The sequence below is a fragment of the Copadichromis virginalis genome, linkage group LG13, assembly GCF_057382275.1.
Source record: "Copadichromis virginalis isolate Kocher_CV1m ecotype Utaka linkage group LG13, C_Virginalis_male_GT1.1, whole genome shotgun sequence".
Taxonomy (NCBI): domain Eukaryota; kingdom Metazoa; phylum Chordata; class Actinopteri; order Cichliformes; family Cichlidae; genus Copadichromis; species Copadichromis virginalis.
The window spans coordinates 17,240,210-17,265,718 of NC_140630.1; the positions used below are offsets into that span (position 1 = coordinate 17,240,210).

At 39.8% G+C, this 25,509-nt stretch overlaps 2 protein-coding genes and 1 long non-coding RNA gene across 3 annotated transcripts; 1 reads left to right on the plus strand and 2 right to left on the minus strand.

Annotated features, from left to right (window-relative positions):
- Positions 1–350: 350 nt before the first annotated feature.
- Positions 351–4,574, minus strand: LOC146695459 (uncharacterized). The gene is made up of 5 exons (XR_014923588.1): positions 4,247–4,574; positions 3,145–3,229; positions 2,261–2,418; positions 1,777–1,834; positions 351–826 (listed from the first exon to the last, which is right to left on the minus strand). It is a non-coding gene; the product is annotated as an uncharacterized LOC146695459 (long non-coding RNA).
- A 69-nt stretch (positions 4,575–4,643) lies between these two features.
- lg13h10orf53 (linkage group 13 C10orf53 homolog) lies at positions 4,644–5,641 on the plus strand. Its single transcript, XM_085477632.1, has 4 exons — positions 4,644–4,895; positions 5,010–5,164; positions 5,279–5,398; positions 5,529–5,641. The coding sequence occupies exons 2-4, from the start codon at positions 5,071–5,073 to the stop codon at positions 5,591–5,593; spliced, it is 279 nt and encodes a 92-aa protein (XP_085333758.1). The 5' UTR covers positions 4,644–4,895; positions 5,010–5,070; the 3' UTR covers positions 5,594–5,641.
- Positions 5,642–5,924: 283 nt separating this feature from the next.
- On the minus strand, positions 5,925–23,767 carry ogdhl (oxoglutarate dehydrogenase L). The gene is made up of 23 exons (XM_085477633.1): positions 23,602–23,767; positions 22,797–23,009; positions 22,248–22,418; positions 21,333–21,435; positions 18,446–18,561; positions 18,197–18,351; positions 17,517–17,663; positions 17,341–17,431; positions 17,078–17,257; positions 16,620–16,748; positions 16,287–16,466; positions 16,051–16,203; positions 15,337–15,439; positions 15,074–15,202; positions 14,047–14,197; positions 10,480–10,607; positions 10,225–10,403; positions 10,057–10,128; positions 9,332–9,457; positions 8,446–8,518; positions 8,185–8,348; positions 7,941–8,095; positions 5,925–7,843 (listed from the first exon to the last, which is right to left on the minus strand). The coding sequence occupies exons 2-23, from the start codon at positions 23,007–23,009 to the stop codon at positions 7,729–7,731; spliced, it is 3,033 nt and encodes a 1,010-aa protein (XP_085333759.1). The 5' UTR covers positions 23,602–23,767; the 3' UTR covers positions 5,925–7,728.
- Positions 23,768–25,509: the final 1,742 nt, after the last annotated feature.

A 25,509-nucleotide genomic window follows, 5' to 3' on the forward strand; every position in this document is an offset into this window, starting at 1 on the left:
AAAAACATGAAACGATTTGAAAAGTGTTTAAGTGTTACAGCTGCAGAGAGCTATGGCGGTATCTTTGGAAGCTGTTTACATAGCTAATAATATACGATGTAACCATGGAGACAGTCAGTCTGAGCTAGCGGTGCATGTTTACTACAGTGAATAAGGTGATTGCGTGCACAGCGTCCACATGCTGCAGAGGGTAAAGACATTACTTCAATATTGTTTTATATTGATATATATTTGCCTTCTGTTGACCATCACCTCAGGTTCACCATTACAGTTTCAGCAGACAGATGCACACTGTCTAAATATCAACACATTCAAAACTCATGTCTCAGAAATAAGCACAGCTGTTCATGTTTGTCATTAGAGTTTTATTTGTAAGAAAATTATGAACTTCATATTGTGCATCAAATAAAAGAACATTTCACAACTCTGAGTCAACAGAAACAGGTAACAGAAATGTCTCTAATGTAGACATGTACAGTGTAGTGTAAGCATTAAAAGATCATAAAGGAAACACTAACATTTATGTAAAACTAATTGTAATAAAAAAATGAACAGGTGCTTTATAGATTTAAAAGAAAGAATCTGAAAACAACAATTTTTTGGTCTAAGTGATCAAAGTAGAAAACAGAACTGATGTTCAAAAACAAACCGTAGCTGCACTAATATTACACATCTCCATTGTTGTGGTGAACAGACATGTTGCTTTTAAAACCACATGCAGTGTGTGACCGTGACTGTTCACTGAGACCATGAACGCCACTTCGCTGAAGCCTTCGCCTTCTTCTTCTAAATTGGAAGCAGAAGGAGCACGAGCTGCTTTGATCTACTGAAAGGAAAAAGCAGAACATCTGAGCTGAAACCAGTCAGCTGAAATCATTAAGACAGGAACAATCATTCAATGCAGTGTCTCAGGTGGCTTAGCCTGTTACAACTGTTGATACAAGCTAAATACGGTTAACACACAGTGTCAGGGAGCTCCAGTGTGGGAACTAGTGGCTTTACGTTTGTAGTCATTTAACTTTCATCCATTCATTCATTTAATTCAGGAGGAAGAAATGTCAGGTTGATGCAGGCTGGTTACATGCATTTGGTCCCATGCTGTCTTTAACTAAATGACTTGGTTCATTTTATGGCTGGGCTGTATGTGGGGTTATATCATGTTATTTGGGCAGTACCACCTGTCCTCTGTTAGACTTAGAAAGTTTCTCCATAAGTAGAGTTTCTAACTCTTCTAGCACATCTGTGGCTGACAGCTTTTTGGTGGCTCTTTTTACCCCACACTGGTTGTGAGTGTGTAAATAGCCCCACTAGTTCTTTTGGGTTGCAGTTAACTTGGGAGGAAGAGGTAGGTCTGCCATGACTAGATGAATAACAATTATCTGGGATACATAAATTTCATAATGCATGCATATATCTCTATAAACCTGGCCTGAGGGCTGCCATTTTTTACATTCAGTTATTTCTTTGTTGAATCTAAATAATGAATGTGTTACAGTTAAACTGATACTGGTCAGTGTAAATGGCTCATTGGGACACAGAAACCTTTAAATTAAACCCTATCACCTGATATCGAGTGTCAAACAATATCAAAGCTGTAAAAGCTGTTTACAGTCAGAATTTATAAAAACTATGATTGTAAATAAATTCAAACAAGTGAGCTTTTCTCTTTGGGCTGAATATCAACACTGTGATTTCTTAGACTGTAAGCTTTACTTTAGCACAACCAGTTGTAGAAGCTGCCACTCCAAATGTCTTTTGATAACAAGAAAAAAATACCTTTTCAGTACACGGCCTGAAGTTCTTCTCTGACATCTTCTGCAATCAGCTTTGTCTGCTGGTTTGAAGACAATAAACCACAAAAAAGATGATTTAGTCACTTTGTCTGCATCATGCAGCTTGAATGTGTCGTGTAACGATGTTGAATAGCCGTCGTTATCCCTCCGCTGCGTCAGTAGGATTGTACTGTACAGCATCTCATTGATATGTGAGGAATGCTAATGTAACACGATAACAGACTTACATCATTAAAACATAAAGGACAGGAGATATTTAGATATTTTTATATTTATATTACATTTTATAGCTGACGGATATTACTAAATAGATAGAATTTACTAAATAGCTGGATGAACATGAAAAATATGTCTATAATAACAAATGACCATGAGAGCCAGTAGAATTAATTCAACTGGACACTCGAAAGACGTCCTTAAATGCTCTTTAAGTGGCAGAACAAACGAACAAACAGTTAATCGCTTACTTGAGATTAAATCTGCTCAGCTACTTTGAAAACAGTTTATAAGTGGTTCCTCCTTTAACAGGATGACTGCTCAGGGGTAAGGCCATCATGCAATCCAGCAACCTTTATGGTTCTGCTTTGATTCACCAGGAACTATTAGGGAAACCTTCCAGCGCCTCCTGTGAAAGACACAGGCATAAACACACAAACATTTATTAACATGTTCCACAGTCTTCCAGTTTGATTTTCTCATCCTGTGGACAACAACATACATGGATGCAGGTTTATTGTTAACTTTTGTAAGGTTTATTTAGTGAACATATCCAGCTGCAGCTCCACTGTGATCCTGAACTGGATAAGCACTTAAGAAAATGTGTCAATAAATGCACATACATCAACTTACTATATTTATCCAAACAGACGGGACCAATAATGCTTCACTGAGTTAGAGACTTTAACAGTCTCTTCTATGTAAGAATGTCTCGTGCTGATAGACCTGCAAACTTGACAACAAAGGTTTTTCAGACTACATGTAGCTGTCCTCTATGTCAGCTCACACATTTACATTTATGTCACACTTATTTCTGCTTTCCCATTTTATAATTATTACTTACATTTTGATTAGATACCTTGAGTTTGTAAATGATCAGATTAGATAATTGGAATACAATGTATCCAATTCAGGGTTGCAGGAGGATGAAGCCTATCCCAGCTGATACAGGACAAAGACAGGCTGCCAGTTTATTGCAGGGCTAACACAATATGTGTAACAGAAAATCCACTTAAATGTTTGATATTTCTTATAATAATCATAATTATGACTATTATTTAAAGGTTTCTTTATAAATACATTTTGATTTTTTATAACCTCTAAAATATAAACCTGAGCTGTTTCAGATTCTGACCTCACTGCAGCTCCCTCTTGGAAGTACGTCTGCTTCTTGTCTACCCCCAGTGTTGACCGCCTGCCCTTGATATCACGTACTGTACCTGAGGAACAAAAAAGGACAAACACTTGCCTTCATTTAAGAAGTACATTCATACAGAGGTAATCTATGGAAACACACTAGTTCACCCTTTGGGAGAAATCAGTTCCTGTGAAACATTTCTGTAAATGAACATCATGTGGAAAATGAATGAAATGAGTTCTTCAGGTGACTCAGCAGTCCCACACTGACAAATGAAATCTAGTTAAACTATTAAGCATATTTGCTCTTCTGAAATCTGTGTTAAACAACAACAAACATAAATTAGTAACAAAAATACAGCTGAGTAGAGGCTTTACAAACCACCAGAAGCCATAATGCTAAATTTTAATCTTCAAATGTTTCTGAGCCGTCTTCAACCTGCTTTTAACACATTAAAGTCCCACAGTCAATGCAGCCTGACTCAATCCTAGATGTTCAGCACACAGAGAGTCACTGATCCTTTGCAGTATTACAGAGTCTGGCAGTCTTTGCATGACGTCCACGTCACTGTAAGTTTCTAGCTGACTCTCAGGTGTGCCAGCAGGAAAGAGTAATAATAACCTGCATCCTGAGGTTTGTCATGCAGGATTAAATTTACAGTGGCTTTGTTCACACAGCTAGGATTGTATTTTACACTGACCCTGGGTCAGTATAAGTATCATACAGTTTAAACGAAGCACTGAAACTTGCACATATTTATTATAGATGCACTGAAGCTAATCGAGATATTTGCTGTCAATCTGTGGCTGCGATTAATCACTTTACTGAAAACTTTATTAACTAGTAACTTCATCAGTCATGACAGAAGCTAATATTTCTGTGCTAACATCGTTTAAACAGTAACAGCTTTACTCCAATATAAGCTAACGTTTAAGCTAGCACCATAAAGACGGTAAAACACGTAATAATATCTACAAATGCATCTTAAAGCTGTTATATTAGCACTCTGTGTATTACTAAGATAACCACGTTAACATTACTGACACTCGCTGACTTTTAACAGTCATTCTATAAATGCTGTCCATTTAAATGGTCTTACCTGTACACACTGCATATCCACCGGATTGCAGCCAGAGTGGATTCTGGAGTCTTCCACGCTCCTGTTAGTGATCCTCCATCTGGATGGATGAGAACAACCTTCTGAAAAATCCAGCAGGAGATGGCCCATATCTATGGGACTGATTTGTGCTAATAACGCCCATTGTATGGACTGATAACAGCCGAAGCGGGTGAATAAAGTCACCCAGTAGCTAGCTGTGCCATTACCCAGCATACATCACTCCCTCCATAAATGCAATAAACGATACAAAAGTATCGTTCTACCTGTTTTTCAGGTAGTTGTTTACATTATATAATTTATTGTGTTCTGTATACGTCACTACACTGTGATTTGGAAAATGTCTAAATATGCCGACAACAGGCACTTCCGCGGCAATCTCTTCAATCGGAGGACCCTTCACGTCAATTCTCGACGCGAGGGGGGTACCCTGCGCGTCCATAAGTGAAGCAGAGGGAGCCTGACCATGCGTCACACGTTTGACGAGTTGGGAGTGAGAACGTGTTGACCTGTGCAACCTGATTGGGTTAAAGGTAATATCTCTTGATATCAGCAGTGAGAAGGACAGCAGCAAAAAGCAAAACTAAAGAAAAATCAGCCCAGATCAATAACGGGCTAATTTCTTTGAAAAGTATGTATGTCTTGGTGTGAACATTTGTAATAAACACTGATCAGCAGTGAGTCTGCGGTGGCGCAGAAACCGATGGTTATAGATTGCTTCTCTTTCTTTGATCTGCCCACATAGGCTAACCATGCCAGCAATCGATGCATATTGAATCAGTTACCCAGGTGACACACAACAAACAATGCCAGCAAATGCGCGGGTCACACTTTGCTACGGACCTTATAAATCCAGCGGAGTAATACAACACAGGACCTTCCGCCTCCAGGGTCTCCAGGGTCTGTCTCATATCCAGCTTTATTGAGATTCATGCATGTCATGCTTGTCATCTGCCTTCGTCCATGTTATAAAACTTTTGTTTTGTTTTAATGACCGATCCAATATGTCTGCAGCCGCTCTGAGAGCGCGCGGGCACCTGTGCGTTTTGGAAGAAACACGCGAGTGGAATATTGTGGAGCTCGTGGTCAGCGGGGAGGTCGTTTTCACCTGTAACATAAAGGATCTGGAGTTTGGTAAGTTTGGTTGACTGGGATACATGTAAGGTTTGTGGGATTAACGTGGAGCTACAAATCAACTTAAAGTGATGGGTCGTGATGACGTCACTCAGTCTGAAAACCTTTTGGTTTTTGTTTTTCCCCAAAGGCGGAGATGGAAAACTGGACCCTGTTTGCAGAGAGGCTGTTGCTGCAGTGGAGAGTGCTTACTGAAAATAAACCCATATTTAAAAAATGCAATTAAAAACTGTACATATTATGCAATTAGGGGCAGGGATAGCTCAGTAGGTAAAGTGGTCGCCCCATGATCGGAAGGTCGGCGGTTCGAATCCACTTAACGGCTACCCTGAGGTACCCCTGAGCAAGGTACCGTCCCTACACACTGCTCCCCGGGCGCCTGCTTAGTGGGCTGCCCACTGCTTCACTGAGTGAATGGGTCAAATGCAGAGAAAAACAAGTAATTTCCCCATGGGGATCAATAAAGTATCAAAAAAAAAAAGAATTACACCACTGTATGGATTCATTTATAAACACCAGTCAATTTATTAGGTTCACATGTTTAACTTCTTGTTATGTGAGATTTTCCTGCACAACTATCTTTACATTTACAGAGAATGCTCTGGAAAAGACATAATATTCAGTGACTAATATTTATCTGGGTGAAAATATTTTGTCAATTCTAGAGGTCTGAGGAGAACGGCCAGCCTGCTTCAATTTGATAGGAAGATTACTCTAACTCGAATAACCAGCCATTACAACTGAGGTATGCAGAAAAGGGCCTCTGAATGCACAACATTTAAAGCATTAAAGCTGTAGATGGGCTACAGCTGCATAAGAACGTACCAGGTGCCACTTTTTTCAGCTAGGAACAGGAAAATGAGGCTACAGTTCAAACGGGCTCACCAACATTGATAAACAGAAGATTGGAAAAAGTTGCCTGGTCTTATGAGTCTCAATTTCTAATGGTAAGGTCAGAATATGAAAGCATGAGTCTGTGCATTTTGGGCTTATGGCCATAATCCATTAGAATTTTGTGGCTTCGATCGAAATTCCATTGTAATTTCTTTAATTACAGATTTGCATAAGAATTTCAATCACTAAGATAGGCAGAGTTTCAGTGAGATAAAGCCTACATTTTAATTAAAACCTCCATGCCACTGCTTGATATTGCGTTCATCTATATTTGGTTCACATGACAGGACAGCCCACATATTTTTAAAGACACATTTATGGAATTAATAGAAAATTAAGGACACACAAAATCTGAAAACAATTACAAAATAGCTCCAGGATCATTAAATTATTTGTGTCAGTGAGCAAAATCCTATTTCAACCTATCATAGATTAACAGATGACCTGTAACTTTACTCATCAGTTCAAACTGTTGTATGTATGCCAGGTCATTCATTTATTAAAACATATTTATTGCATATTCAAATTATTCCCTGTAGGTGCAGTTATATCATGTTGAGCACATATTTCAGCTCCCACATGAATATGTGGCTCTTTCCCTATTTACTAAACAGTCATGTATAAACCTCTTTTAAATCACTAAATATGCAAAACTATGTTTCTGCATTACTGGTTAAATCTCCCAGCTCTACGTTGGAAAGGTAAACTACAGCGCAGCTAGACAAGAAGTATAATTTTAAGGAGCTTTTCTAATATCATTTGTGTTTGATATCTGGGGATTTTAATGTGACAACCATGCATCAATATTGCTCTCTGAGCATCCAAGGCTGTTCTTTGTTTATGTGTGTGCGTGTCCCAGCGCTTCAGAAGAAAAAGCTGAGCCTTATGTCCTAAGTAGAAAACATGGCTGCAAGTCTCTGTGCCAGCTGGCTCATGTCTCCTGGTGAAGTGATGTGTGACAATAAATACACACTCCTTCACAAACAGCTAAGGTAGCCAAACAATAACAGGCTATAAAATCTACTGATGTGTTAAGTTTCAGCACAGTTTTCATACCTGTGACATGCGATTCATAGTTATTGTTAAAGTGTACCTCTGGGGTGTTTTGGGTGTGTTTCATAGCTACAATCAAAATAAATATCAAAATAGTTATTTAGCAGTATTCAGCATAACAGCAAAAGAATATTTGAAGTAGTGAAACCACTCCAATAATGATTGTCACAGTTCTGCGTGGCTGTGTGAACAATACTGGTGTACTACACTCTACCACACAACAGAAGATGCAGGATTGACCATTCTGTGGCTTAGTGCTTATGCTTAATGTTCATAAGGAACTTTTTATTCTTAAACAATTGTGTAGAGATAGGTTTTTAATGACCCTCAACCTAAGACTAAGCCACATCAAAACAATGAAATGACCTTCTCCTTTACAAGTTTCAGTCTTGGAAGGAGCTCATGTTGAAAGCAGTGTCCATAAACTTCCTCAGCTCATTGAGGTGAGTAGATTTGTTTCCTGTCGCCGGTGCAGCCGCAGGATCTCGTCCCACATACCTGAAACAAACACGTAAGGTTTATCACCTGCAACAAGAGCTCAAATGCTTTGGCTAGTTCTCTAACTAGAAGTGAGATGATAAATAAACATTCTTACCAAATGGGTTTCTTGTTGGCAACCACTGTGAGGAAGCGTGGTCGGACATAATCATAGTAACCCATGTTCTTGTGCTCCTCCTGACACCAGATGAGCTCAGCGTTGCCGTATTTCTCCACCTCTTCACTGACCAGGTCAAACGGGAAAGGAGAGATCTGAGAGTTGGAGACCAAAAAATGACCGATGAAGAAATGACCACACAGTGTCAGTCTCATTTTAAAATCAGAGAAGAAGAACTAAAAACCTGTTCAAGCCTGATTATGGCAACATCTCTGTCCAAATTTTGCTGCTTCCTCTCCTTAGCTAGTTCATAGTAGACTTTGCCTGCACAGAAGATAACCCTCTTTACTTGGCCTGGGCTTTGACTTGCAGGGCCCTCATCAGGAATCAGTCTCTTAAATTTAGTGCCTGCAAACATAATGCATATTGAACATTAGTAATAAATGCAAATAAATACACACATAAAACATTAAAAGTTATGTCACGCTTAAAGGTAAAGCTCTACCTTTGGCAAGGTCATCAAAACCTGACCTTGCGTCCGGATGCCTGAGCAGAGATTTAGGAGTGAAAATGATCAGCTGTTTGAAGGGGAGAAGAAAAGGGAAAAAGTTTCCGTCACTGACAAACAACAGATTTATCCTGTCAGCTGTATCTTCATTGTGTGCGCTGAAAAAACTCCAGAGGAAAAAAGTTTTTATCTCTTTTTTCACGCTAATTTATTACCAACATATAGCACGCAACATCAGCACTGGGAAAACAAAACAATTCTTTAACAATCAAATAAATAAAACCCTTTGTGCTCGGTCGACCAAGTCCAGAACTTCGAAGTTTTTCCATAAAAAACCAACAATATTATCCCCTGTAGGCTTCCTCCCTAATTTGCTCTGGAACTAATTTTCTCACGCTTCGCAAAGCATCGCATTTATGTACAACAGGGGATCAGTTAAGACATTCACTGTGCCTGAAAACTGTGAGACAAAAAAGAGCATATAGAAAAAAGAAAAGACAAATGCTTTACACTTTGAAACTTTAGAGCTGAGCTAATTCTACTTTCTTTTTTTTAAGTGCAGGAACATATAGACCGAATTATGAATATCGTCAAACTGAGCCTCTTATAATAGAAACATCACATCTCACACTTTCCCAACTACGATTTTGATTTCAGTCGTGTAACAAAAATGACCCAAAGAAAACAAAATATTCTGCAGGAAATATCAGGTGTGCTCTCGATTTATCGTCAGAGAAAAAAGTGGTTTATACGTGATGTGTGATTTGAAAGCTCTGATCTGATCTTTTTTTTTTTTATTTAAAGTACTATATGACAAGCACAAAAGCAACCTAAGTGAGACATAAAGAAACCATACTGTAGTAATGGTGATGTCACACTTTACCGGTTTTCTGAATGGCAGCAAAATCTGTCGCCTGAGCACGTGACAGTAGTTAGCAGGAGTGGAGCAGTTGACCACAATCCAGTTACATTCATACAGCTGCTGGACATCAAAGTCTCCGGTGAATTCCTTCATGGAAGTTAAATAAATGATATTAACTCTAAAGGTAATGACTTTGAAAAAAGAAATTGTAGTTCTATCTTCTGGCGACAATGCCACTTCTCATAAGTGGGCAGAAGATAGAGCACATAATTGCGTGAGTGCACTGTATCTCTCCCCTGCATACACACACACACACACACACACACACACACACACACACACACACACGTACACTACACAGAGGACAGTGAATGTTAATCCTCACTAATAGTTCAATCAATAACCCCATCTGAAGATGAATCTGGTAAGCTTCTGCTGATACAGCCTCCGCTATGTTCCCTCTTTTATGTTCCCTCGCAGCAACTGGTCACTGGGGACCTGAACTGCTGCTGAATACCAACACTTAGAGGCCATGATGAAGAGATTTTTCAACTCTACAGAAATGGGCAATCATCACTTAAGCAATCACCTAAGTAGCTATGATGTCAGCACAGCCAGTAAAGCAGGAAGGTAAAGAATGCTAATCGCAGTGCAATGTTCAGAGAAATAAATGATAGACTAGAAATGATCTGAAATAAATCATGGCATTAAGAAGAGGAAACCACTCCTACTCCATGTGAACATACAGGGATGTGATCTGGATCATCTTTGGTCATTTGCAGGAAGCGTTCAGGCCGAGCTGATGAATGCTCTGGACCCTAAGGACAAATCAAGACAAACAATAAATACGCACAAAATACATGATGAATTGTGACAAATAACCCAGCAGTGTCCAAATTCTAACATGATCTCACCATTCCTTCCATTCCATGTGGCAGCAGTAGGACAATGCCATTATTGCGAACCCACTTGGCCTGTCCTGAGCTAATAAACTGGTCAATGATACACTGGGCTGTATTGTGAAAGTCTCCAAACTGGGCCTCCCAGAGGATCAAAGCATTTGGGTTAGCCATGGCAAAGCCAAGCTCAAAACCTGAAGTCATAGACATGATTATTCAGAACAACCAAATATCCTCAGCATGATATTCAGCTGCTTAGTCTAGTCTTACCTACAACTCCATACTCTGATAAGGAGCTGTTGCAGACAGTGTAAGATGCCTGGTTCTCCCACAGGTGGTTCATGGGAACACAGATACGTTTGTCAACCTCTTGGTCATGTAGAACATGATGACGGTGACTACAAAACAGAAGATGTGAAACTGAGCCAGGACGGTAAGGACTCAAACAGAAAACAAGATTAGAAGACACCCTCTGAAGCAGTCCATTCACCAGCTGTGCTTTCAGTTAAAGACTGAAATCAACATGCTAACAAGCTGGGCTAGTTTTTAGAATGATAGCATTACAGTGTTCACCTTGTTTCCCTTAGTTTAGCATGCTAACATTATTAATTATAAGGAAAAGTCACCCATTTAGCAGTTATGGGGATTTTTACTCAGGACCAAAGGGAGTGAGAGACTAACAAAAAAGTAAATAAATACAGAAAACAGATCCATGCCGCCAGCTTGACTAAAAACACCACTGCTGTACCGAGTTAGGCACTTCTGTGTGAAACATAAAAACATTTACATTTAAATAATAAATTAATGAAACAATGTTTTTTCTAACTGAGTATCTCACACTGCTAAAATTAATGCATCAATTTAAGAGGCCCATATATTTTTTTTAAAAAGTAATAGTAACATATATTTTTAATTGGTGATTAATATTGCTTTTATCTGTAAAGCAAAATTATTAACTTGTTTAGTATCTACAAAAGGAAGAATGAAAATTAAATGACAATTTGCAAGAACATATAGAAATGTGATTTAAATGACCTTGAACAGGGTTTTCGGTGCCAGATAGGTTAATCTGAGTATTTCAAATCGACGCTGATCTGCTGGGATTTTCCCACAAATCACCCCTTGGTTTTACAGAAAATGATAGAAAAGAGAGAAAGTATCCAGTGAGAGGAAAAGACGTTCTAAGGGTGAAAACGTCTTGTTGATGCCAGAGGTCAGAGGAGGATGGCCAGGCTCCTTCAAGCTGATAGGGAGATAAGGGCAACTTATCAAATAACCACTTGGTACAATCTATGGTATGCAGAAGAGCATCTCTGAATTCAAAACACATACAGCAGCAGAAGAACACACCAAGTGGCACTCCCGCCAGCTAAGAACAGGAAACTGAGGTTCTCTCCTACACGGACTCACCAACACTGGACAATAGAAGACTGGAAAAATGTTGCTGGGTCTGATGAGTTATAATTTCTACTGTAACATTTGGATGGCAGGGTCAGAAACTGGCATAAAGAAGCATGGTTCCACCCTGCCTTGTATCAACAGTTCAGGCTGTTGCTGATGGTGGTGTAATGGTGTGGGGGATATTTTTGGGGGGTACACTTTAAGGGTCCTTAGAACCAACTGAGAATTACTCCACGGTGACCAGATCTGCAATAAATGTGTGACTCCATCATGTCAATATGGCTCAAAATCTGCAAGGAATATTTCCAGCACTCTGTTGAACCTATAACATGAAGAATTAAGGCTGTTCTGAAGACCAAAAGAGGTTCAAGGGAGCCCAACTGCTAATAGCAGGTAGTGCCAGTAAGTTTATGCTGTCTTTAGTGATTGTGGTGAAAACAGCACTCTTCCAAGGAAATGTTCAAAGGTCTTTAATCCAGGAGATGCACTGCAAGCATTGAAGCCTGTGTTCCTAGCTCATAAAGGCACTTTCCTCTCTAGCGATCTTCTGTCAGTATGAAGCTCAACAAGAGTGGATGTGAGCAAAGACCCAAATCTTAACAAGTTTTGCCAGTCCGCTCAGTCCCACTAAGGAATCATCCTTCAAATCCAGCACGCTCAGACAGTCACTTAGACCCCTTTAAGATCACTTTCATGACATCCACACACACACACACACACACACACACACACACACAGTGATGGATGTTATGTAATATTAAGGCAGAATAACTGCAGGAAATAACCCAAATCATTGTGCCGAATGCAATATAGTTCCTCCATGAAGACTAGATTATCATGATAGTAATCTTTTACATAGTATTGTCCATAATTATGGGCTAATGAGGGCTCCAAATGTACTGCATAATTGTCTTGCTTGATCCTTAATCTACATTTGGAGAAGATACATTTTCTCTTCAAGAAATATGCTTATGAAATAACAACAGCATCTATTGTATTAATTAAGGTAGCACACATAATTTCACATTTCATTTTTCACAATTTGTTTGCACCCAATCCACAAAGGGAAAAAAAACTTTTAAGAGAGCTCTCTCTTAATTGCCTCATAAACAGCATGCCTACATTTATTCACTTTATTTTCACACACACTCACAAAAACACACACAGTTCCTCTGCCAGGGGGCCCCATTAGTCAGGGAAAGGGGCGCACGCTGAAGCGCATGCAACCTATCCAAACACAACGACTGAATCTATTAGTCCACGCTGTTACGTACATCACAGAAACGCAAGCAGGCCCACTCAACTGTAACATGCCAATATGCTCAGCTCCTAAACACTATGAAAGGAACCAGACTAGTGGGGGATAAAAAAAAAAAAAAAAAACAGTGTAGGTAAGAGGAAGAAAAAAGCTGTGAGGTAAATTACAGGTAGGAGAGCAAATACAAAAAACTGATCGGGGATTAACAGGTGATACATAGCTAAGAGTGGATCCAACATTTGACTGGGGTAATTTTTTCCCAACTAGGTGAATTGCATTGCTGAAGGGGACATCGGGGTGGGAGACATAGATGTCATTGGTAAATGCGAAGCAAAAAGAAAAAGCCCTGTAGCCTCTGGTTAGTTAGCGTGATGTATGTCGCTGTAAACTGAGATGGGGAGTGTCAGTGAAGATGAGCTGGTAGAGAAATGATAGGGGACAGACGAGACAGGCACAGAGCAAGGGAGGCTGGTTTTGTTCATGTGTCACTCGTTCCCTCTATACCATGACAACACCATGTGGGCTTCAGCGTTCCCAGGAGACTGCACTGATGTCTTTTGTCTGGCAAACTCGCTATGCCACTCTTCCCACACCCCTGCTTACTTAATTTACTATCTGTCAGAGAGTGCCATTTACCCTTTAACACTACTTAGAAATGTTGACAATGAAATATGATGGATCTTTAAAGATATGTAGTACACTTTAACAATTCAAGAACTATATCTAAAAAATGAAGACGTTCAAAATAATGAACGGTGCTCCTTATTCTTCTTAATTAAGCATGCAAGCTAATTTAGTTAGAGGACAGTTGTGTTTATGAGGACTACCCATCTACAAAAATCTATATAGCAAAAGTTAATATACCTAAACGTCTTTTGCACAATTGCGCAGAGCTCTGTAGCAGACCTTTGCAGCATGGTGAGCTCCTCCCAAGACAAATGTGACAATTTAAAAAATTCAGACAGTGACTTTTTACATCTTGATAATGCATGCTCAATCAACCAGGTAAGGAAATCCCAGAAAGTTCATTCTGTTCATCCTGATGTAGCATTTTCAGTCACTCCCTCAGCAGTGAGTTTTTCAAAGTACTTTTTCAGCACGTGTTTTTCCTCCCACTGAAAATGCTACATTCAGATAAATAGAATCAACTTTCTGGGAGTGACTCCTCACAGGCTCACCTAAAGGTTCCTCGTTCAACATCTTGCCCGCTCAGTCGTACATGTATGCCATCTTTCAGGAGGGAGCCAAAGGCTATGTACTCTCCTAGAGCCCAGTCCATCTGACGACTCTTCACTAGGTCAGCTCGACCACGCAGGATACGGGACACACCTGTAGAACCGAACACACAAACACACAGGCAAAAGACACATATGACTAAAAATATTGTGTTGTGTGGATGGAAGAGCGGTGTGATGGTTAACACTGTCACCTCGCAGCAGAAAGGTCCAGAATTTGAGGCTAACTGGGGCTTTTTTGTGTGGGGTTTACATGTTAATCGCACAATCCATTGGAGATTCTTAAGTTGGCCACAGGTGTAAATGTTTCTTTTTTGTGTTAGCCCTACAACAGACTGGCGACGTGTCTATAGCATATGTCGGCTCTCACCTTATGGCAGGTAAAAGAGGCTCCGGCCTGCCAGCCACTAACTTGGATAAAACAAATATGAATGGTATTAAATGGATGGACTGTGCTGTAAATAGAATTTTTTTAAAAATGTTACAGTCTCAATAATTCTTTAGCTTTTTTGTTACATGAGCTTTCCAGTTCTGAATTTTGGAAAGGATGTGTTATGTAGATTTGTGTAATTTAAAAACATTACACTCACAAGTGTTTATGACCACCTTTCCAAAATCTCCAATACTTTGTAAAATGTAAATAACAACAGGGTGTAAGGCTTTACAAATTATTTAAATCCCTTTATTAATTTAAATAAACAGTACAAAAACAAGCTGATTTTTTTTTACCATTAAACTGTATCACTGGTTCTTTGTTTTGTCTATTAACAACAATTTGAAAAGCAATTGCTTTACTAGGTTTACCTCAACCATGCAGGACATGGCACAGTGGCTTACAGAGGTTTCAAAACTTGGCCCTGTCACTGTGCATATATATTCCACAGTATATCAATGTTACTGCTACCACCACTACTATGACTGATCCTCTGTCTCACTGCTTTGTTCTCTGGCATAAAGCAACCAGACTCACCAGGGTGGATGTTAAAACCTTCCAGAGGCACTGAGCTGGCTATCTGCCCAATGTGCTGCAGAACCTCCTCGTCCAGTCCTGTAGGGAGGCAGCTCATGCTCTTGGGCTCTCCCTGCGCTGTGAAAAAATCTGCAGAAAGCAACACAATCACTCCATCGGGGAAACAGAAATTACTCACAAAAACAGTAAATAAAACATTAACTTAAAAACTAACTATAATTTTCATGGTTAACTCACTTTTTGTTTCTAAGTGGATAATTTACCTGGCCAAGGGGAGTCGAGCCAGTGCCGAATGTGTAAGATCTTTTCATCTTTAGAGCTGGTGTATGCCTCCTCACATATTTTGTCATATTTTGCAACTTCTTCCTGAAAATACATTTTGTAATAATAAATGCTACAATTTCCCTAATGCTAACTAAAGTGTGCTTTAATCACAGACCTTCAGCTGACTAGCCTAAACAGTGTGCAGCAGTAATATAGAGAGATAGAGGGGAAAAGTCTCCAGAAGCATTCGTGCCTTTGCTATATATTATAAATGGAGTGTGAGTCCAAATAGCAGGCCTCACAACAGAAAGCAGTGTCCATCAAAAGCCAGAAGGAAGGAGCTGTAGTATTACTCTGCCATGTGATATAAAAAAAAAAAAATCAGAATGGATGTTATGGTCAAAGTTTCTGTTGTGGATGAAAAACCTCTGCAATTGCACTGAATGGCGACAGAACCGCATACTTTAACTTCACTGGGCAATATATACTCTATGTGAGGGATTGTGAGGCTAGATGACTGAAGTGAGGCAGTAAATTGAAACTCAAATACAGCTGTGCTAGCATAACATATTTAGTTGAAGGCTAGGGTAATATCTAAGTGTGATTTAATGCACATAGCCCAGCAGATGGTGATATACCAAATAAAACTGTATACAGTAGCAGCAGCAATATACAGTATATTTAACAAGAGAAAACACTACTAGATCATAAACCTCAAATTCCTGCAGTGTCACCACTCCCTCAGCAATGAGTTTTTCAGAGTACTTTTTCAGCACATGCTCCTGCCGATGGATCTGTTTGTACATCAGCGGCTGGGTGAACATGGGCTCATCCATTTCATTATGGCCAAAACGTCTGTAACAAACCTGCAAAAACAGACACTTTAAAAATAAAACTGCTACACATACGTAAGAAGCTGTTAATCTATTTAGACTCGGCTGCGGCTGACCAGGTCAATGACGACATCCTTGTTGAATGTGGCCCTCCACTCTGCAGCTACGCGGCACACATACATGACAGCCTCGGGATCGTCCGCATTCACATGGAAGATGGGCGCATTGACAACCCGAGCCACGTCAGTGGGGTAAGGAGATGAGCGGGCCACTCGAGGATCTGTAGTGAAGCCAATCTGACAACAACCACATGCCAAAATTGGTACACTAATTTTGCTTCATTTTATGTAATACAATTTAACACACAGACAACAGGAGACAGACAAATTATTTTCCAGATATTTTTTAATAAGTGGGATTGTACTTAAGTGATGCCAAAGTTCCAATACCTGGTTGTTGACCACCACATGGATTGTACCATTTGTGGTATAAGAGGGGAGTTCACTCAAATGGAACGTCTCATAAACAACTCCTTGTCCCGCAAAAGCAGCATCGCCGTGCATCAAAATAGACATCACCTTAAAAATCACATTATAGGCTTAAAGGAAGCATTTTGCTATCATTTTTTTAGACAGTAAAAGTATTGTGCAAAAGTCTTGAGCTACGCGTCATTTCTTTATACTAATAAACCTCTGTGCTATGTGGGGGTATTGAATGTTTAAATATACAAATATAATTGAGACTGTGGGATTTGTATAAAATATTTGTATATACTGTAGAGATGTCACTCACGGGCTCTATGTCTCAAATGAAGACCCACACATAGCACAGGGGTTTACTAGTATGAAGAAATAAAGGGTGGCTGAACACTGTCGCACAATGCTGTATCCGGTACAATAAGGGTTACCTTCTTTCCTTGAGTGTCTCCTCTGTAGAACTGCTCTGCTTTGGTCTTTCCCTGAACCACTGGATCCACTGCCTCGAGGTGCGAGGGGTTTGCCACGAGTGACAGCGTGATGTTCTTGTCAGTCTCACGGTTAATCCTCTCGTGGTACATCCCCAGGTGGTATTTGACATCACCCGAACCCTACATGCATAAAAAATGGAGACTGAATAAAGCATCAGCTGTAAGTCCAGACTTATTTTCTCTGAGAGTTTTCCACATATCACCTCATCAGCAGCCTCTAATTTGGGGTCAAACTGACAAAAGATCTGATCCAGGTCCTTACGGATCACATTAGCCAAGACGTTCAGTCGACCCCTGAAAGTACAGTTTATAAATATATATAAACAGAAGGAAAAGACTTTAAAAAAGACTGATGTAAGAAATAGGAAATGCACATTACCGATGTGGCATCCCCATGATTACGCTGTCGATCCCTGCTGCGCTTGACTTGTCAATGATGGTTTTAAGAGCAGGAATGAGAACTTCGCAGCCTTCCAAACCAAAACGTTTCTCCGATGACCACTTTCTCGCCAGGAAGTCCTCAAACCTAGACACAATAACAGATCTTAACAGATCCCATATATGGACCACAGATGCTTGTGCTACTAACAGGTAGCTGTGAACAGCTGGTTATACAAAATATACTGGTTCTGACTGATGATAGCATATGCTCCATTACAGTAATTTATTTTTAGAATAATACTATGATGCCTTAAACACCTTGTACTCAAGCATTTAGAAAATGCATCTCACTACGTGTGTGTGTGTGTGTGTGTGTGTGTGTGTGTGTGTGTGTGTGTGTGTGTGTGTGTGTGTGTGTGTCATCAGAACAGGACAGTGACAACAGAATAAAACAAGCAAGGATACAATAAGACATATATTCACCCTAGCGAGATCATTTTAAGGACCCTGCAGTGACTTATGAGCTAATTTATTAAGGATAAAAATGAGCTCACATGAAGAATAGGGTGTGTTAACTTCCTATTTTGTTTATGTTATGTGAGTCAGTGTTGCGAGCTATAACTAAAGGTGAGGTATTGCGCTGTCACCACAGTGTGAATTTGTTTATTCACTGCTGACCGTGTGGATCTGATCAGGCGCGCTAGCAGGGTTCTCTTCTCAGCACTAGTGAACTGCATGATTCCCGGAGTCTCGAACTTCTGACGAATCCACTGACACTGGTTCACATTATTAATGAACATAAATTCAACCCCTATGTGACTGCAGTAGGATGCCTGAAAGCAAAAAGTTGCAAAGTAAAAGAAATGCACAGAAAGGAAACAGCACGACAGCTTCTCCTGTTCATCGGAGACACGTATGTACAAATACCTCTAGTCTGCGTATGATTTCTCTAAGTGGAAGGGTAGTCTCTTGTCCACCGATGAAGGTGGTGTGGGGCAGCTGGAAACTTCTATCCAAGTCAGACTCATCAAGACCATATAAACCTAAAACAAAACCACATGAAACAAATATCTAATTAAGACTCTTAAGAAAGGCACAAGAGATAATTTACTGACTCACTTTGAGCGCATACTCCAAGCTTAAACAAAATACTTTCCACCCAAAATTAAGATTTAAGTTGGTTTCATTTAATCAAATGAATCTATTACAATTTGTGTCCCACGTCACTGCAGACAAAGGCCTATACCCTATAATGGTTTTCAACAGGGATTAAGAAAGGAATAATCAATGACCTGGCAATTGAGTATTGATCAATTTTCAGATCAATTTTCAGTTTATTGGAAGAATTAAAGTCCTCCCAATTTTTTAATATTATGTAAGAAGAAATCGTAGTAAAGCGACCCAAAAAAACTATACAAATACATATTTAAAGTGTCTGATTCCATAAATTTATCTTGTTGCTGTGGTGAGACTAGTTGAATTAAAAAAAAAAACAGTCTTTTTTTCTTTGTTTTTAAATGTGAAAAAAATGACAATATTTAAGTTTTAATATTTACGAGGTACTCTTATACTAAAGTTAAAGATTGAATGTATATGTGTGTGTGAAGTTGCATGTACATATGTGAAAGCTGTAAATACATAAACAACTCAGAAGACAAAGAAAGAAACAGAAAAGATGATCTTGTGTGAGCAATGTGAGCTACTTTCAGCTATCACTTATTCACAAGGGGTTGCCACAGCAGGTAGCTCTGCATGTATTATTTGGCAGATTTTTATGCTGGATGTGCAACACCCAAAGGTTTTGTGTCTCACGGTGTGAGTAAGGTAAAGACCAAAAAACCATCCATCCATCTGTTTTCCGCCTATCCAATTCAGGGTGGGGGGGGCTTTGGGGGTACTGAAGCCTATTATCCCAATCGTTACATGGCAAAACTCTGGGTACACCCTGGACAGATTTATAATCTGTTGCAGGGCTAACACATAGAGACAGAAAAACATTCATGCAGGAGTGCCCAGAGAAAACCCACACATACATGGGGAGAAGATGCAAACTTCACACAGAAAGGCTTACCCTATTCCTGTGTATTTTTTTCACCTCCTTTTATAATCTCTGTCTTTTCAGGTGAATGTTTATCTTACATCTCAATGTATCACTACTCAGCTGGTGTAGTCATTAAAAGAAGCAAGACAGGCACTGGTTTCAGTTCAGGGCAGAAGTTTCAACGGGTTAAGGTGAAGGGGAACAGGATCTCCACCGTGATTGAAAAAAGTAATTGCAACAATGGTTGATACATTAAAGGAAGAAACTACTACTCCTCTAAAATATTGTAACTGTGATTGAAAAGAGGCAAACAAAGGATGTTAGATGGAACGACTGAGCAAGAAGGTATGTGGCGCATATCTCAGTTAGGTGTATATATTACAGCTTATGACGTAGTCATGGTAATGAATTATTCAACAATTAAAACAAACTGAAAAACTATACAATCATTTATTGTTAAATCCAATTATCAACCATTCAAGCACATTAATGCATTAGTAATGATTTTCTAATTGTATCTAAGTCATGCTAATGCTAATTAAATATGCTTGGGTTTAGGACTGCTAGTCAGTCAAAACAAGCAATCTAAAGACATCCTATCAGCCTATGGGGAATTGTAGTGCCCATTTTTCACATTTTATAAATGAAATGATTAATTGATCTATCAAAATATAATAAGCAAATGATTAATTACTAATGAAAATAATGATTAGCTGGTCTAAATGAGATTGCAGAGCCCCCTCCAGCATGGCTTGCTAAGAATTAACTGACAAACTTCAGAAGTTTCATCTGAGATGATTGGTTTGATGGCAAAGACTTCCAAAAAAATTGATTAGAAAATAAACAATAATACACTATTAATTTATAGATAGTAATGTAGAAGGGCCCATGGATGTAGTGCCCCCACATACAGGTACAATAAGGTTCTGTGGTAACAAAACCCACCTGAGAGGGCTGGTCAAGCTCAAGATTACTGGCAAACATAAGAGGAGACAGGTGCAAATCATATTAGGAACACAGCAAAGACAAAGGGGGCCAAGAATAGACTTGTGTACAATCAGCTGACCAAATAAGGGGCCATGGAGGCTGTCATTAGCTTTCATTAGGGAACTATAGCCCTGGTGATCATACATAATGCGATGCTATGTCATGACTCTCACTGATCACTGATAACACCAGCCAACAGAAACAACGTCTCTCTTTTCCTCCCTCTCACTCACTCTCTCTCCTCCTTACTATCTATTCCTGTAGACTTCGATCGCTTTCTGTGGCCATCCCACATCCTCCGACCCTCAGTTCGCTAAATGAAATGGAGAATGACAAGAGCTCAGCCTGAGATTAATGACAGCATCAGGCTGACCAACCAGTATACAGACTTGATAGGTGCTTTGTACTGAAAAACCACATCCACTCATCAGTGTGATCAGTTATATAACCCTTGATCTTTAATGTAAGTGAAGCTGTACATGTATCTACTGTAAAAAATACAAAAATGTTGAAATACAGTCCAAGAAACAGACAAATACAATCTTGTCACCATAAGCAAGGCAAGATTAAGCTTTTGAGACTGAAATCCTAAAACATGGGAAGCATCTTTAGAGTTAAATACAAGGGAAGATTTCTATAGTAGGATACTCATCAGCATATATACAGCCTCAGGGTTAAATCCATATATATTCCATCAGACGGGGTCTAAAACAAGGAGTCCCATACAACTTCCTCTTCAAAGCCTAAATCAGACATGACTCAAATGACTAAAAGAAAGCATCTCACCTAATTTATCAATAGTGGTGATCAGGTCGGACGGAACGAAAGAGTCGAGGTCAGCATCCAGGATTCCTAAAGGGTCTAACTGAGCAACATGGTGACCACGGATCTAAACAGAGAGACAGATGGAAATGTGCAGTGGGGGTGAAGAAAAGATAGAGAATTAGATTTAAAAAAACTAAATGAGAGAATCTGACAGGCAGAAAAAAATAATAAGCAATTTGGTTTCCATCATCAAACTGAGTATGAACAGCTGGAGAATAAGCTAACACTCAGTTATAGGTCAACCTTTCAGAGAAAAGATACTCCTGGGAGAGCTTTTATGTCTGTGTACACACGCAGACATAAACATTTCCACCAGGACTGCAACAAGCTGGGAATAAAAATGACGCCTTTGCCAAAAGACTGAATTTAATAAATCCCTTGGATAGTTCCTTGAATTAATTAGAGGGCGAGTGGAAATGTTACCACCTGCTTTGTTTGAGTAGTCTCTTTGATTTTTCCATTTTCAAAAAGCAGTCAGGGTAAGTAGGTTGGAGTTAATCTTGCAATTTGCATAACCTCGTGCAGTGACAAACAAGTTGTATATTCCTTTTAATACAAGGACACGCACAAACAGCTTTCTTTGCCAATTGCATCTGCTTCTCCAAGTCCAAGCGGAGTCTGTTTGATGTATTTTTCACATACTCGTCAGAGATGCAAATAGTCAGTTGCAGCTCGAGATGGATGACATCTTAATTCCATACACAGACACTGCCTTAAGATTTAAATGGATAGCTATGAGATGTGACTTAATTATATCATAAATCAGCATCACATCAAAATTAAATGTCTGTATATCTATCTGTGTGTGTGTGTGTGTGTGTGTGTGTGTGTGTGTGTGTGTTATCCTCACAGCTGTGCCAGGTGAGTGTGGCCTACCTGGTAAGCTCTAATGAGGGTGTGCACAGCCAGGTGGTCCTCCACCACTTTCTCTGCCACGTCTAGTGAGTGGGACAACACTCGGCCCTGCAGCAGAGCAGAGGGCCGTCTCTCATCCGCCTCGCCAGATGGATCGGAGGCCTGGATGTTACGGAAGAAACTGTCCCAAGACTACAGCAGAGAGACAGACAGATCCATCAAAGGAACGCTGGTATATGTAACATGATTATTCAGTGACTAGTGAATGCTTGGACACGGGTGACAGAATAGGGAAAAGCTGGATGAGAATCCAGGACAACGCAACTACATCAGATGCCCCAGGCAGCTGAACTAAGAATAACATAATTTAACAAGAAAAACCTTAGTAAGGTCAGGGATATTCAGCTGTATTTCAGGACCAGCACTGGCACCAGCTTGCAATTTGAGTAACTTCTGCAGAAATTCTCTAGGTGTCATAGTTTTCTCTTTAAATTTTCATTTATGGAAAGGTATATTCAACCGACCTTTTTCTGTGTAACTTAAGATGCAGTTTATGCTACACATTGTTACCTCGTGGACGTTTTTATGGTCATCCAGCCATGCCAAATACATCTCCTCCACATAGCTGGAGTTGCTGACCACTGCTGGAAGAGGATCAGTCCTAGAGGAGCAGCCTCTCTTTGGATGAGCCCAGCAGCGCCAGGTCAGCCCTCCTGCACGCCATCGAAGGAAGGGGCTCCCTCCACCTTTCAGCACACCAGCTAATACCCGAAACTGACTCATCTAAAAAAAAAAAACCAAAAAAAAACAAACCCTAAGGTTAACACTAAAGGTTAAGACAGACATACCACGCAGGAATGTGAACAGAGATGATTTTTTTTTTTTTTACCGCAAACGGAATGGGACATTTTTGTAAAAATCCCAGCTAGAGTGATACTCATCTGTGTTTGGGAAAAGCGCAAATCACACCTAAAGGGACTGTGTTTGCAACACAGGGTGGCTTTAACAGTTTGCACTGAGTTTTAAGATCAGCCTGAAGGAACAGTCCGTTTCTGCGTAGAACGTGTGCAGCTGCAAAACGCGAACAGCCCGTATGACGCTCCACTAAGTGAGCAGTATGTGACCGACTGCTACATTCTTCCTCACCTTTTTCCTGCATGATCTTTTTTGTTTCCTTCACTCAACATCGCAGGCATCAGTATCAAAACATTTTATATTTCATTCTGCGACTGTTCCACTTTCGGACCTCTAATCCCTCACCAAAATAAATCCTCATAATCTCCGCTCGTCCCTGATACTGCTCAAGCGCAACACGGAACAAAAATATACAGGGTTAAAATGTCACCTGCCTTTTATTTCTATAAAGTGCCTTTACCTTAGACTGCACTGTTCTTTGGCTTTACTGTCATCGCCGAGAGGTGCAAGTGGGACAGGTATCAATGAAGGTGACACAGATCCGAGGACAAGAGCAGCTGCTCGGCACGCCCCCTCGGTGTCAGGTGACGCTTCTCCGCACAGAGGCAACTTGCTGCACCCAAAGGTACCTAGGTAGCGACCTAAAATATCTGTTCATACAGAGGATTTAAAAAAGATCATTAAAAACAAATAGATGTAATCAAATAAACATATATAGCACATATATAGCAACCCTATTAGTTCTTGTGTTTGTGCTGTGAACTCAATTTTATAATCAGAGAACTTTCCTCAATCCTGTCACTTCAGGCACACGGTTAACATCCACCCAAGTAATTTTTCTTTCTAAGATGCATCACACATATGTCAGTGTTAATTACATAAACCAATTAAACTTTTATAAAGGCTGAACACGAGTCATTTGATCAAGGGCTTTCAGACTGATGGGCTTCTACCTTGAGTGGGTTAAACAATAAAATAATTGGCCCTCCCTCCACCCTCTTTCCTTCCCCATTTCTAACCCCGCTCTCGTCCTCATCTGGATTTTCATCTTTCATACTTGCTGCCACAGAAGGAACAGTATTATCAATCATGACAAACACACCACTGAAAGGGGGATAATGGAGTGAGCACTAGTCGCAAGAGGATCAAGCAGACAGAACAGGGTAGGTCTAAATATCAGAGCATCGCTAATCACAGCATCCCCGTTTTCTTGTTTTAAGCTCCTTTTAATGACACGAAAATGTCTGTTTCTTAACACACTTCATATAACAATGTATCAATAATTCTCAGCCAGCAATAAGGCTCAGTGTCTCCTGAGAGTTTTTTCCTTTTTTCTATTATTTGCATTTGCTTAACATTTGAGTTTGCTGCTGCTCTGCAGGTGACCCGGACTTTGCAGGGTCAGGCAATTATGAACTGAAATGCCATTTTGTTGCAGTGACTTTGCCGCCTGACGGAGATGGAGTGAAGACCAGTTGCTTTTTGGCACGTTATTATTAATGTTCATTGATAAAACGACCTGTGCCGCTGGGTAACATTACAAGCTCGATGTTAAATAACTTCCCGTTTAGAATGATTACATCACTACACTGGGCAAAACCGGAGCGGCTGTCTGTGTCTGCAGTGGTGAAAATCAGAAAGGAGTGAATATTCCATAAACACCCATTTCTAGTGATATATAAAGATGAATTAAAAAAGGGAAAAGAGAAGAAAACAAAACAGTCTTACTATATCATCATTTCTGTTGACTAAGGTTATTCATTTGCAGGATCAGCCTGCCAAATTCAGTCAATGTTTAGTGTTGTTTGATTAAATCCAGCAGGCACCAGCAACCTGAATAATGTTCACATCCAGGTAACCCACGCTCACATCGACAGTTAGATCTGCTTAACCAAATTAACTTTATGCGTGAGTCCGCAGCTTGTTTGGTCAATGCAGGCCTCAGTACAAAGAGCAGAAGAAGCAGATAATGTGTAATCCACTTACCCCAGCCAAGCCTACACACCATTTATGGAAGTCCACGTCATGAGGTTATTTAGGAGCCCTAATTCATCTAATACAGCATGTTTGAAGGCGGAATTTAATTTTTCTGAAAGCCCTAGGTACACGTGCTATCACAAAAATCAATCAGATGATTAAATAATGTATGATTTCATGAAATTAAGTGACAGTGAAGTGCAGTGCCAAGACACTGTTCCAAACTGGACGAAGCCCCGAGATTGCAGCAAAATCTGTTATTTTTGATGGATAATTACATTACCCTGATGTATAGAAACTACATAATGTTACACTACAGAACGACCTCTTTAAAGAATTTTCGGTTCAATCATTGCGCCTAAATTTCACATTGTGGCGATCACTTTATTCA